Source organism: Dermacentor silvarum, chromosome 7 (assembly GCF_013339745.2).
Source record: "Dermacentor silvarum isolate Dsil-2018 chromosome 7, BIME_Dsil_1.4, whole genome shotgun sequence".
Taxonomy (NCBI): Eukaryota; Metazoa; Arthropoda; class Arachnida; order Ixodida; family Ixodidae; genus Dermacentor; species Dermacentor silvarum.
Window position 1 is genome coordinate 130,406,158 of NC_051160.1, and position 13,425 is coordinate 130,419,582.

General features: G+C 47.4%; 1 protein-coding gene across 1 annotated transcript; it reads right to left on the reverse strand.

The window, feature by feature from the left end:
- Nucleotides 1–7,880: 7,880 nt before the first annotated feature.
- LOC119459175 (ATP-binding cassette sub-family A member 17) lies at nucleotides 7,881–12,455 on the reverse strand. Its single transcript, XM_037721001.2, has 3 exons — nucleotides 11,855–12,455; nucleotides 10,682–10,904; nucleotides 7,881–8,140 (listed from the first exon to the last, which is right to left on the reverse strand). Exons 1-3 carry the CDS (start codon nucleotides 12,397–12,399, stop codon nucleotides 7,910–7,912), a joined length of 999 nt encoding a protein of 332 aa, XP_037576929.2. The 5' UTR covers nucleotides 12,400–12,455; the 3' UTR covers nucleotides 7,881–7,909.
- Between the last annotated feature and the right edge of the window lie 970 nt (nucleotides 12,456–13,425).

A 13,425-nucleotide genomic window follows, 5' to 3' on the forward strand; every position in this document is an offset into this window, starting at 1 on the left:
CAAAACAAAACACTGGCGAAAATGATAAACGCATTCAGAAATTGGAAAAGGAAAACGCGCGACTTAGAGAACAGCTCTTAGAAGAAGAACGCAAACGAAAATCACCAGAGAAGCACATGTCACAGTTAGAGGCGCGACTAAATAACAAAATAGAACAGCTGGAAACGCCGCGTCAGACTAAAGAAATAGCCGAAACTAACGCGGCGACAGACATAACCTCGGGCTCCGCGCCGTCTCCGAAAACTTCAATCGCAAATAACGAGCAGACAACAACAGTGCAAATCCAAACAATGATAACGGAAAACCTAAAAATATTCATGCACGAAATGATGACGTTAGTCAATCAAAAACTAATGGAATTTCAGCAGCTATGCACGAACGATTTTGACAAACATAAGGTATTTGTGGCAGAACAACTTAAGGCAGCCACGAAGGCTGTTCCGACCAAAAAACGCGCAATTGCGATTGGGGCGGGTTCGGCAAAAGATAAAATAAGTCACTGCATAACAGAATCTGATAGCTCAGACGCGGAAACGTTACGGGCATAAAATAAGAGTGGGAAACATGGCTAATCAAACTAGGAAACCACAACGAATAACAAGTTCAGAACAATGGGAGATCTGGTAATGGAACTGCCGCTCCTTCTCCAGGAAAGCGGCAGCACTCCGACAGTTTATCAAAAACTTCGAAATCGCTCCGGACGTGATATGTCTGCAGGAGGTCGGAGCCAAGCCGGCCAAAATGCAGGGATACTACACCCTGAGCGATTCCCTAAATTCGAAGGTCGCCACGCTGGTGAGCAAGTCTATAAACGCTCAATTATTTACACTTCCACAAATTGAGGGACATACTCATTCCATAGTTATCAGTGTGATGCCAAAGAAACGAACCAAAGCACACACAATAATCCCAAACTTGTACAGTCCTCCCAAAAGCAAAGGGGACGATCTACCACAAATTCTCTCGGCAACAAAAGATTTAACGGGCACCAGGGATAAGGCGGTGATAGCGGGGGACCTTAACGCGCCCCATATACTATGGGGATACGCGAAAACATCACCCAAGGGTTCCTACTCGAGCGTACCGCCACAGCCTTGTGCTTACGGGCAATCAATCAAATTGGCAAACCGACGCGCACGGGTAACAGCGTCATCAGAGACACGGCGCCCGACCGTGCATATAGAATTAATGCCAGAGACGCACAATGGGTTTCCCTCGACGAAAACCTGGGAAGCGATCATGATATAATCAGAATAGCGCTCTCCACACCCAACATACGGAGAACAATAGGAACCACCAAGTTAACCGATTGGCCTCGTTATAGAAAACTCCAGAGGGCACAGGAGGATTCAGATACCGCCCCGACCAACATGCGGGAATTGACTAAATTCCTTCAACATGTGCACGGGGACACCACCAAAGCCATAGAGCGCACAGCGGAGGCGCCGGTGATAGACTCTTACCTAGTCAGCCTATGGGAAGAGAGGCGGAAACTCGTGAAGAGGTGGAAAAGACAGCGCCTAAACAAACACCTAAGACAACGCATCGCTCTATTGGCAGAGCAAGCCCAAGGCCACACCAACGAGCTAGCTAAAAACGAGTGGGCGACCGTCTGCGGAAACCTACCAGGGACACTGGGAAGGACCAGTACGTGGCGAATACTCCGGAGTATGCTAGACTCAATGAGCACACGTACTGAGAATAACAAGAAGCTCCAAATTATAGCAGACAATTTCGAGGGTATAGACCAAGAACTAGTCGACGTCCTTCAGAACAAAGACATAGGACCCTCATCCGCGGCGGTATCACCCTACATGGCGAGACCATACGCGGGAGAGGCCTACCCTAAATTAGACGAAGAAATAACGTACGCGGAAGTGTACGAAGCGGCGCAAGCCGCAGTTAAAAACTCGGCACCGGGCCCAGACACGATCACAAATGCAATGATTCGAAACATGGATTCGGTGGCCCTAGCGAAAATAACAAAGACTTTCAATAGCGAGTACTGGGCCAAGGGAGATTTGCCCCAAGAAGGGAAATTGGCTAAAATAATCATGATCCCCAAACCAAAAAAAATTCCTCGATCGATACCCTTCGGCCGGTATCGCTCACGTCCTGCCTCGGTAAGCTCTATGAGAGGGTGATCCACAGCAGACTACAGCGATACCTGGAAGATTGGAGCTGGTTCCCAGACTCCATGATAGGATTTCGCACAGGTTTATCGTGTCAAGACGCATTCCTCCTACTAAAGGACGAAATTCTAACCAATATGCCGTACGGTGACGAGAGACTAGTCCTAGCACTAGACCTCAAAGGAGCCTTCGACAATGTCTCGCACGGCGCAATACTCGAGGAACTCGAACACTCGGGTTGTGGTGAGCGCACCTACAATTACATAAGGGCGTTTCTTTCCAACCGCGAGGCCAGCATCAGTATTGGCCAAATCACACCGCAGATATTTAAAATGCCGAGCAAAGGAACCCCTCAAGGAGCGATAATATCTCCTCTGCTCTTCAACATGGTGATTTGTCGCCTCGCGCGCGTTCTCGATCGGATACCCGACCTAGGTTACACGCTTTACGCTGACGATATCACGCTGTGGGCGAGCAGAGGTTCCCTAGGGGATAAAGAATACACGCTCCAAACCGCGGTATTAGCGGTGGAGAAATTTTCCCGAACGAGCGGGCTGAAGTGCACGCCCGAAAAATTCGAGGTCATCCGGATACACGCGAAAGGCTACAAATCCAGAGGGTCGATTAACATTGTGGTTGAGTGCCAAATGGTCCGAGAGGTACCTACGATGCGAGTCCTGGGTTTGTGGCTTCAGAGCGACGGGAGAGCAGCACAGACGCTCAAAACCATGAAATCCGCAACCCACAACATAGCCCAAATGATACGTCAAGTGACGTATAGAAAGGCGGGAATGCGAGAAATCGAAAAGGCGGGAATGCGAAAAATCGATGCCCTAAGGCTCGTACAGGCCTTAGTGATTAGTCGAATCACATATGGCTTGCCCTACCAAATCCTGAACAGGGAAGAGGAGAGGCAGGCCAACACGTTAATTCGAACAGCTTTGAAGGCGGCTCTGGGCCTGCCTAAATGTACCTCCACGGAGCACATGCTAGCTTTGGGAGTACACAATAGTTTCGACGAACTGAGGCAGGCCACTCTGATGGGACAGAGGGAGCGCCTCAGCTTCACAAAAACTGGCAGGGCAATATTGGCACGACTTAATATCCCAGCATACCCGATTTATCGCACCGAAGAGGCCGTACCACTGCCTCCTTCGGCGAGGTCCAAAGTTACACTAGCTCCAATTCCCAAGAATATGCCTCCCGAGTACAACAAGGAAAGGCGCAAAGCACGCGCGCAACATATTCAGTCGATGTACTCCAATAACGCTAGGTATAATAGGTATTACACCGACGCAGCTGCGTATGCAGAGGCTACCGGGCAGCGCTATAACAAAGGAGGTGCGCCCTGGCAGTCGTGAACGCTATCAACCAGCAGCAAATTACTGCGTCGACCACGGCGGGCTCCCCCACCTCGGCCGAAATGTTAGCAGTGGCGATAGCGCTCGCTCACGCAGAGAGTTCGGAAAGGGACTCGGTCGTGGTCACTGACTCCCGGGAGACATGTTGCATGTTTCTTAAGGGGCACGTGACTGCGGCTAGCCTCGCGATAATCCCCAAATCGTTCAACCACCGCCATCGCCTACTCTGGTGCCCGGGACATGCGGGGGTACAGGGGAATGAACAGGCTAACGCTTTAGCTCGAGCGTCTACTAACCGAGCGATGGCGTCCTTTTCGAACCCCAACCCCTCACACTATCCCTCACAAAATCCCATCAATTTAAATGTAAAAGACATCCTTGCTCATCAGCGCGGAGTCCGCAGAAAATACCCGCCGCCTCACCCACAACTTAGCGGGGAAGAGGCCACCGATTGGCGCAAAATACAGACCGGGGTATTCCCCCATCTAAACTGCTAAATGCCATGTATCCCACCCGCTATAGGGCCACGTGCCCTTGGTGCGGTGGCATACCTACACTAATACATGTGACCTGGGAGTGTACTAAGCACCCTCATAGGCCAACTAATAATATCTCAATGGAGCAGTGGAAGGCACAGCTCACCCGCTCCTACTTGGCAGGACAAAAGTCCGTAATTATCCAGGTTAGGCCGCCAGTCCTCAGTCCAGTCCAGCAAATATTTTCCAGCCAAATAAAGTTTATATATATATATATATATATATATATATATATATATATATATACGAGATGCCATCAAAGATCGTACCTTAGATGCTTACTTGAGACACTTAGTAAGAGGTATGCCCCCTAACTTTGTCTATGTTTCGACAGATAGGCAAGTTACCGGAACATTATTTTGAAAAATAACATTCCGGTAATATTTAATAACGGAAGGCGCTGGAGTTGAGTTCGCGAAATTAGCGTAAATCATGTTTCAAATATTTCGCCTCTACCTACGGCAACGTCATGCGTATTCAAGTTAGTCAACATGAGATAAATTTACTTGGACATACATGCGGCGAGATGTTTAGCTCAATTAATTATGGGGTTTTTACGTGCCAAAACCAAGATGTGATTATGAGGCACGCCGTAGTGGGGGACTCCGGAAATTTGGACCACCTGGGGTTCTTTAACGTGCACCTAAACCTAAGTACACGGGTGTTTTCGGATTTCGCCCCCATCGAAATGCGGCCGCCGTGGCCGGGATTCGATCCCGCGACCTCGTGCTCAGCAGCTCAACACCATAGCCACTGAGCAACCACGGCAGGTGGATGTTTAGCTCATGACAAAGCCTATGCTTTTATGTTATGACTAAACCCAGAAAAAACGCTTTCTACAATGATAACAACGCTAAGGTACAGAGTAAAGGAATACTCGTTTCTCAGCAATACAGCTTCGGATTTGAAAGAATTTTCTCCTGCACAAGATACACCCCTCAGCCTTCAGAGACATATGCCCATGGTGCGGGTCAACACCAACCCTGTACCACATAACATGGGAATGTACATCACACAACATAGAACCTCACATACCAAATCCAAATAGAGATCAGTGGGAGGCACTGCTGGCCAGCTGCGACCTAGAGGACCAGATCCTCCTGGTCAGAAGACCTAACAGGCTTGCGGAAGCCAGCGGAGCGCTAAAATAGGGGCCCCGACCATAAATAAGCCTCGCATGAGGCCAGCTGAATAATTTATATTACAATAAAGTTTATTCACTCACTCACTCACTCGCTCCTCGGAAAATCAAACCTGGGACCAACGCATTTACGCGGTGGTCGTCACACTGAGTTGTCCGGGACGCTAACAGATGGCAGTGAGCGGTCCAATAATATAACATGTAGCGTTATTTGTGTTCTAATAATAGTTACACTATCCGAATTCTATCAATGTGCACTTCATAGCGACGTCGTCGTTTATGAGGTTATCCCCGATTACAAAGCCCTTACGATTATCCTGACCTCCCATTGATTTTCCTGAAGATTCGATAGAGTCGAAGCTTGTCAAACGCTAAAATTAAGGTAGTATTTGGTGGTGTGTATTCGGAATTTACAATGTGACATAAAAAAGCGCTGTTCATTTCAATTTATATCCACCAAATGTTGGTTATTTAGGTCATTCGTGAAATCCTGAAATATGATGAAGACTGACTTTTGCAAAAAGTGACAGATTATATCAGTCATCTAATTATTCTGGAAAAATCATGATTGGCTGCAAGGTGGATTACCTGCAATGAGTGAAATTTTGTCATGCCGCGCCATTGGCTGCACGTTCCGAAGCGGGAAGGCTCATCGCGCACGCCGTATTTCATGAAATATACTGACTTGGCTCATGATTGAAGGACATTTTTTTTCCTTCGTAAATGGCGATTCCTCGGACATCATTTCAGCAATTGTTAACAATATGTGATTAGCGTGACCTGCAGCGAGTTTTTCTCTTTCTGCTGTCACACTCTATTCTATCTCATTATTTAGCTTTGTCTTTGTGATCTGTCATCTTTTTTTTATGTATAAACATAAGAAGGGTCCGTCATATCTTGTTCTTTCTTTTTTATCTTTTATATCGTAGGAGTGCAACTGGAGTTTTTATCTATCTGCCAATTCTGTGCTTATCGTATTTTTTATGTAGAAACAAAGAATTTTGTGTCATATCTTGTGATTTCTTTTGTCTTTCCTTCATTTTTATTTCTATCGTAGGAGTGCAACTGGAGATTTTTATCTATCTACCAATTCTGTGCTTTTGCCCGTTCTTTCCTGGAATGTAGGCAGGCGCTGTGTGCCTTTCGGGTGCACTTGCGAGCCTGCTCTTTCCTTTATTTTACTACGCAAAAGTTCGTACTCTCAGCATTTTATTTCCGGATTCCCCCACTACGGCGCGCCTCATCATCAGATCGTGGTTTTGACGCGTAAAATCCCTTAAGTTAAGTTTTTTTAATTAGCTGCCAAAGCGATTTTCTTGTCCTCTGAAGCTATGGCCAAAGCTTCGTGTCGTCCACCCAGTCAGCGTCTACGATGTGCGCGCTCTAGGAGGGGGGGTGAGGCAGGCCCAATCCTTACTTGGAGGCCCTGGGGTCGAAGGCTAGCGGGCCGGATTTGAGCCACGGGTTCGTGTGCGCCGTGCTCTCAAGTGCCTAGTTCGCTTTGAAGCGAGAGGCAGCACGAAGGGTAGCTCGATCACCGCTTCTGCCGCTCTTCATCCCGCCAGCGTTCAGACAGCGTGTCCGCAGTCGTCGAGTGAGACGTGTGCGAGCGTGACACAGTGCTTGGTGATATTGTTAGTAAGCGAACGTTTACAGCAGTTTTATGCAGCTGATAAAACGAGCCACCTTACGTCGTATATCTGTCTCATGCTTGGCTGTCGCGAACAATGTATCGCCTATCGGGCGAAACTGGTGCTTTTGTTGCCCACCAAATATAGCAAATGCGGTGGCGTGTCTGTGATCAAAAACAGTTTTAAAAAATGATGGGGCTTCTCAAACACTAAGTTTCGCAACATTGTTGAGAATAATTTTAATAAAGTTAGCCTTACAGAAGTCGTCTTCTCTGGCCACTATTAAAACGCAAACAAGTTTGAGAAGTTCTGCAGTACTCATATAAGCAATTGCTTTTTATTTGTACCCAAGTGCCCACAGAATTCCGATTTCATTTTTGTCTGTATAGATAGCAGTGAAGGGAATCATTTACATGTGCTTTTACATGTATGTGTGCCTGGTAATGAACGTAGCACTATTTCGGTCAATCGGATGAAGTGGAGATTCAACGCACATTTGGTTGCGGTAAAGTCGCCGTTATTCCCTTCCTTTCCATAAAATGCAAGCAAGACAGGCAGTCACATAGCTACAACCAAAAAAAAAAGATCACGTTATGCATTGAAATGCAATCTGAGCAAGTATGGGCATTTCAACCTACGAGCTAAGGGCCCGTCACAGACAGCTATAAACATCTTTCATCTGGTCCAGCTCTCCAAACAGAATAAAGAAACAAAATCATGCGCGCTGAACGATAACGCCCAAAACAAAACACAAGCATAGTATCGAGCAGTTCGCACAAAACGGCACGCACGTGTTCTATATCGAAATGTTACAGACAGCGCCGGTAATTGTTTGTCACCGGAGAAAAAAAAAGTAGTTTGCCGTTATCACTCAGTGGAACGTAGACGCGGGAGTTCGCTTTTCACGCAAACTACAGGCCGTTCGCAATACGCAAAAGAAACGAGCAATGCTCGCAAAACACGCGAAGAACACGAACGAAATGAAGAAGCGTTATTACATTATTCAGCGGTTTGAAACCGCGCAGATCAAAACATCGCCTCCGACGCCGTCGCCTCCCCTTTTCACGCAGTTCATCTTGGCGACGGAGGCTGGCGAGCGCCGACTCCGTTATTTGGCGCCGCTGTCTTCGCCATCTAGACCTTCGCCGGGTGAACCTTCGCCAGCCGCTCGGCGGGCCCGACCTCGTTCCCATCGTGCGAGCGCCGCATACACGTGGTCGAGCGTGGTGTTGCTGATGAGAAACTCGAACAGGTTGAGCTTACGCTTGATCGCCTCGGCATGCGCGAACAGCTCGTGCCAGGACAGACCGCTCTCCGGCATGTGATACTCCAGGAAGCCCTGCGGTGGTGGAGCCAGATTTCGTTCCGTTTTTTTTTTTTTTTGCCAAACTTTGTTTGCCTACTTTTTCGGCTTGAGTGCGGCTGCTGTATGCTCGGCAGCTCCGTTATTTCGGCTGATATGTTCTTGGGTATATACTATACGACGCTTGTGTGTGCGACAAATGCTAGTACCAGCGAACTGGTTTAATATAAAACTTACACAAGTGACCGACAGAGTAGTACGAGCAAGCCGATCTGTGTTCAGCGCAACAAAAAGAAAATTGTACATAAAACTGAACCAAAGAATATCGGTTCTCAAGTGTCGAAAAAAGCGCGCCAACCTGTTAATGGAATGACGCGTTATATTCATTGAAATTTTTGGTTTACTTGATTTACTTGATTTATCGATTCGGCATTTGCTACTGTGTGTGTGCCCGTTCTTGGCCAATATTGCCACTGGCATGGATATGTGCCTATGTGAAAGAAAAAGCACAGAATAGTCAAATGCAGCGACGTCGTGCTTCTCAGTGCGCACACCTGCCATCGCCATTCTTGCCTCGACAAACGTCGCACGCCGCATTGGTCCTTGCGACAACGTTTGCGTAGACGTCGCACGCTGTGAATCCACCCGATTCGGTGTTTTCATTTCGGCATTGCTTGTGAGCGGTGTGGCGCATAAACAAACATTTCATTTTAATCAAGTTATGACCTTTGCGGTGGACAAACATAAGCATTGCATAAGGTTGCACGCTAAGAGGGAATGCGCAATATCGAACGCACCGCCATTTATTTTGCACGATTTATTTGCCGGCTTCAAATAAACTTCGCTTCACACAGATCCCAGCATGTGTGTTAGACCTACTTAGTTGTTTGGAAGGTTGCAAGTTACTGCTAGCTTGCTTACCGAGTACGTATGCGCCTACAGACTTTCCAAGAACCAATCAATCATTGAGCGAATGAATGCCTATTGAAATAAATATGAGGACATTTTGGCCTTATAAGTGGGAAAGAGGACATCTGGCAAAGGGTTGTCAGTAGTGCCGATTCAAGCGTAAATGCGGTGCATGACGCACGTCTACAGGCTAAATGGTCCCAAGCGATTCGAAAAGCATGTAAAAATTGCAATCGCACGTACATCAAACAATGGCGAATAATTTGCCATTGGCCATGGACCCGCCTGAATATTTAATACACCAAGCCACCAGGGCCGGTATAAACAAAAATGTTCTTACGTTACACTTTTCTGAAGAGCAGATTCCAACCGATCTTATTGCTGGACATATCATCAGGGAAGGCAGACGACCAAAGGCAAAAAGTTGCAAATTTTTCGCCCGATATTTAATAACAAATCATGTCCGTTGCCGGGTTCTACGTGATTTACAGATAAAATACGAACATTATATCGTGGAATAAATTGTTTATATTACTTTGCTAGCAAAGGTGGAGCAATCGATGGAATATTGGAAAGGCTATTACAAATTTTAACTGCTTTGAGATTGAAATGTTTTCAGTGACGTCGTGCACACATTGACCACTAATGTGTTATCTACTCTCAAGTTATCTACTCCTATCACTGCTATTTATGTTACCTAATTCCGTGCGCCAGATATTTATTTAAAAAAAGTATAGTAAGATCTCGTAAACTCTTTAAGCCTGATTTGAGAGCAATGATTGTACCGTCAGGGGCTGAGGGGCTCTCAATGAGCAAATGACTACTTCAGCCTCCCCCATCCGACTGTAAATAAAAATAACTAATGAACTCAATGAAAAACAACTGAAAAAAAAACGGTGAGATCAGATGGTCAAGGCGTATTTGGGCGAGGCCTTCTTGGTTGGGAAGGGCTTGGAAGCACATGAAAGATGACGTCACCCTGGAGGTCTGACAATTGTGCCAGAAAGCAAGCAGCGGCAAATATATGAACGCGACGAGACAAATTTTTGTGCTAGCCCAAGCATTCTTTGAGAACTTCACCCAGTTCGCAGTATGCATTTAAAACCTTCCACCATTTTAGCTTTTCATCACTGAGTATGTGCTAATAAGTAAGTGCCACTGGGTATGGGTCACTCTTCAATGACAAACAAAAATGTTTTTACCATTTATTCAATGTTGGGGATAATTAAGCCCGCATCCAAAGGGTTCATCAAGCTAGATGGCACACTCAGATCAGAGGTATGTGCGAGAGAGGAGTCCGCCTGGAGTACACGCGTCATACATGACACGTTTCGGCGGTGGCCAATCGTGTGTCGCTACGTTGACTTATCGCTAATCGCGACAACTTCGACAGTCATCCGAGATGGCTGCTGCGGGAATCCTTTTATTACAATTGCGGCGAAAGACTCAAGTTCACTCGGGCACACAGTTACTTGTTTTTACAGCTGACCGTATAAAAATTTAATTTTATTTGTATATTGTGGAGGCTAAGGCGTAAGGGACGATGCATCTTGCTAAAAATTCATTGTTAAGGTTTTGTAGCTATGGGCAGTACATTAATGAAGATACATTGATTTAGGCAACGGAGACTCCACACAGATGCTTGTTCATCGGCTGCCAAGAGCGCACCTCGAACGACTGCTGGAGATTGCTGTTGGGGAAGGTGTCAGCGATGGCCCGCATGAGTTTGGTTCGGTACTCGTAGTCGTCTTTGTACTCATCGTGCGTCTTCACGGTCACCGTGTAGCCCTGGGCGAACTTGGACTTGAGGTGCGTCAGCGTGCCGATGCACTGGAACTCGCCGTCGATCATGATAGCCAAGCGGTCGCACATGGCCTCAACTTCCTCCATGCTGCGGGCGGCAATGATAGGCGGTTTATTAGCAACGCCTTGGGTGGTACGTGGAGCATTTTATGCTACTTCAAGTTAAGGCGGCACGGCTGTGGGTGAAGCAAATGTCGCCCGCCAGTCAGCAGCGCGATGGTCCGATTGCTTGGCGTGGCACGCGACTTGAAAGTGTAATTTCGAAGATCTAGCATACAGTTTTCACGAGCCCATTTATGAGTGTGCTCATTATCTTCCCTTACAACATCATAAATAGTACCCGTATAAGATATTAAGCTAATATGAACCAGTGACCTAGTTGGTCTTTGAAAGCGACGACTGGGACAACGATTCGATTACAAATAAAGGTTTTGGCTGATTGTTTTGGACCAGAAGCATTATGGTACTTTGCGTTCCAATGTGGAGCACCAAGACGAAACTACACAAGAGACGTGGATAGATTATAGCAGCCAAGTCCTTGAAAGCCAATAAACCGTGATAGATGAAATGTCGTAATGCCAGTTTTCGCAGCTTCATTGCCGTTAATACACAACAGTTAGGAAGGTACCGAAGTGTGAACACACGCTGTCGACGCAGGAAACTACGCATATAAGGAATGTAATGAAAGCAAGGAAATTTGCTGGTGCTCTTAATATCTGGAAAGGACTGCTACTTCAGCGACTGCATTCCTGCGGTAACGCGTAAGTGGCAATCTACAGGCTCCTGTCTACGGGTGCCACCTGGACCTTGATCCTACGGATTGCTTTAACGTTTATATATATATATATATATATATATATATATATATTACTTTATTTTTCAGAGAACTGCATACTGCGCGTATGTTTTCTATCAAAGCGCTCTCATATACCATTTACTTCAAATGCAATTCCGAAGTTATGGTTTTAACGTACCCATTCAATAATCTGCAGGTCAGTCCAATATGCAACCCAAGACGACTACGGAATGGCGACTAACCTTCCCGTCGCCACAATCAGCGTGGTTTTGGCCACATGCTGGAGGTTGCGCAGTGCCTCCCACACGATCCTGCGGGAGGCCACGTCCACGCCGACCGTCGGTTCATCGAGCAGCACCACGGGCGGCAGACCGACCAGCGCCACGCTGACCGACAGGCGTCGCCGCAAGCCGCCGCTGTACGTCGCGACGAATTCCTCGATCACACCGTCGATGCCCATCAGGCGCGCAATGTCCCTTGCCACCGCGAACACCCGGGATTCCGGCACGCCCCGCAGCCTGGCGAACAGCGTCAGCGTCTCAATGCCAGTCAGCTGCTCGAGCAGACCGTCGTTCTGTGGACAGTAGCCTATACCGGCTCGCCAACTGGCAGGTGCGCCGCGCATCGTAATGATTTCCCGCGGCGTCTTCATCAGCGCGCGGCCTCGGTCATGAGGCACGTCGGAGGCGAGCATGGCCAACAGTGTGCTCTTTCCCGAACCGGGCACGCCTAGCACGGCCAGAGCCTCACCTTCGGTGACGCTGAACGAGATGCCATTGACGACCATCCGGCTGCGGTACTTCTGCGCGCCACCATCAAACGAAATTCATATAGAGGGCATTCACGTGAAGTCACCCACGCCGTTTTCTTGCCCTATTGAGAGCTTTTAGTGTGTTGCAGACAAGTGGATCAAGATAAAGTACATAAGGCGGCATGGTGGCCTCGATGCTGTTAGTGCTCATCACCTATATACTTCTAGTGCACCCCTGCTGACTGGTCGTACAGTGATTCTAGGACAGAAATTGGGATTAGGAAAGCTCAGGTAGCAGAAGGCTCAAATCTGTTTCTATTAGTGGAAAGGGGAGTAAGAGGTCAGGAGGGTGGAGCACGTTATATGGTAGACCACGCTGGATAACTGACCTGTAGAGAGTCAGGTAGCACGGGACGCTCACAATGGTGGGATATCAGTAAGAGGTGGGGACAGCTATTGATACGAAGTCAACTGGTATTATAGTTTCGGATCTATGATTAATACGACGAGAACATGAGAAGATATATCCTGCTCTGGTATCTGTACAGTGCACAATGACGACACCTCTTGACGTTCCTGGTACATATCTAGTGCAAGAGGTAATCTGACGGGGCGGTGTTTTTTAATTTATTGTATACTCTTATGGCAAATTCCTCGCTGGCGTAACCTATTTCCCGTACCTCCTCGCCCGTACCCCTCCTACTCCCTTTTCCTTCTGCTCTACCCTCCACCGCCGAGGCGCGGAGTATCTAAGGCCGACGCTGAAGACCGTTTCACATCGTGCGATCTTGCAGTGTGATTTTCGCACCGGAAGGGCGATTTCCATCACATGCGACGAAAATCGCAGTCGCAGGGCTGATTCTGCAATTTTCGGCTGCGACCAATCAGTTGGTCGCAATGTCGCAACGTCGCAGCAATCGCTGCGATTTTCCGTCGAAATTGCGCCGAGAGTTATTTCACGGTCTGTTTTGGAAAAATATTGACTCAACAAGCCTCGAACAGTGGGACTAATTGAGTGGAGCCTTGGATTGCGCAATCGGTACGTAACATCAGCACCGACAC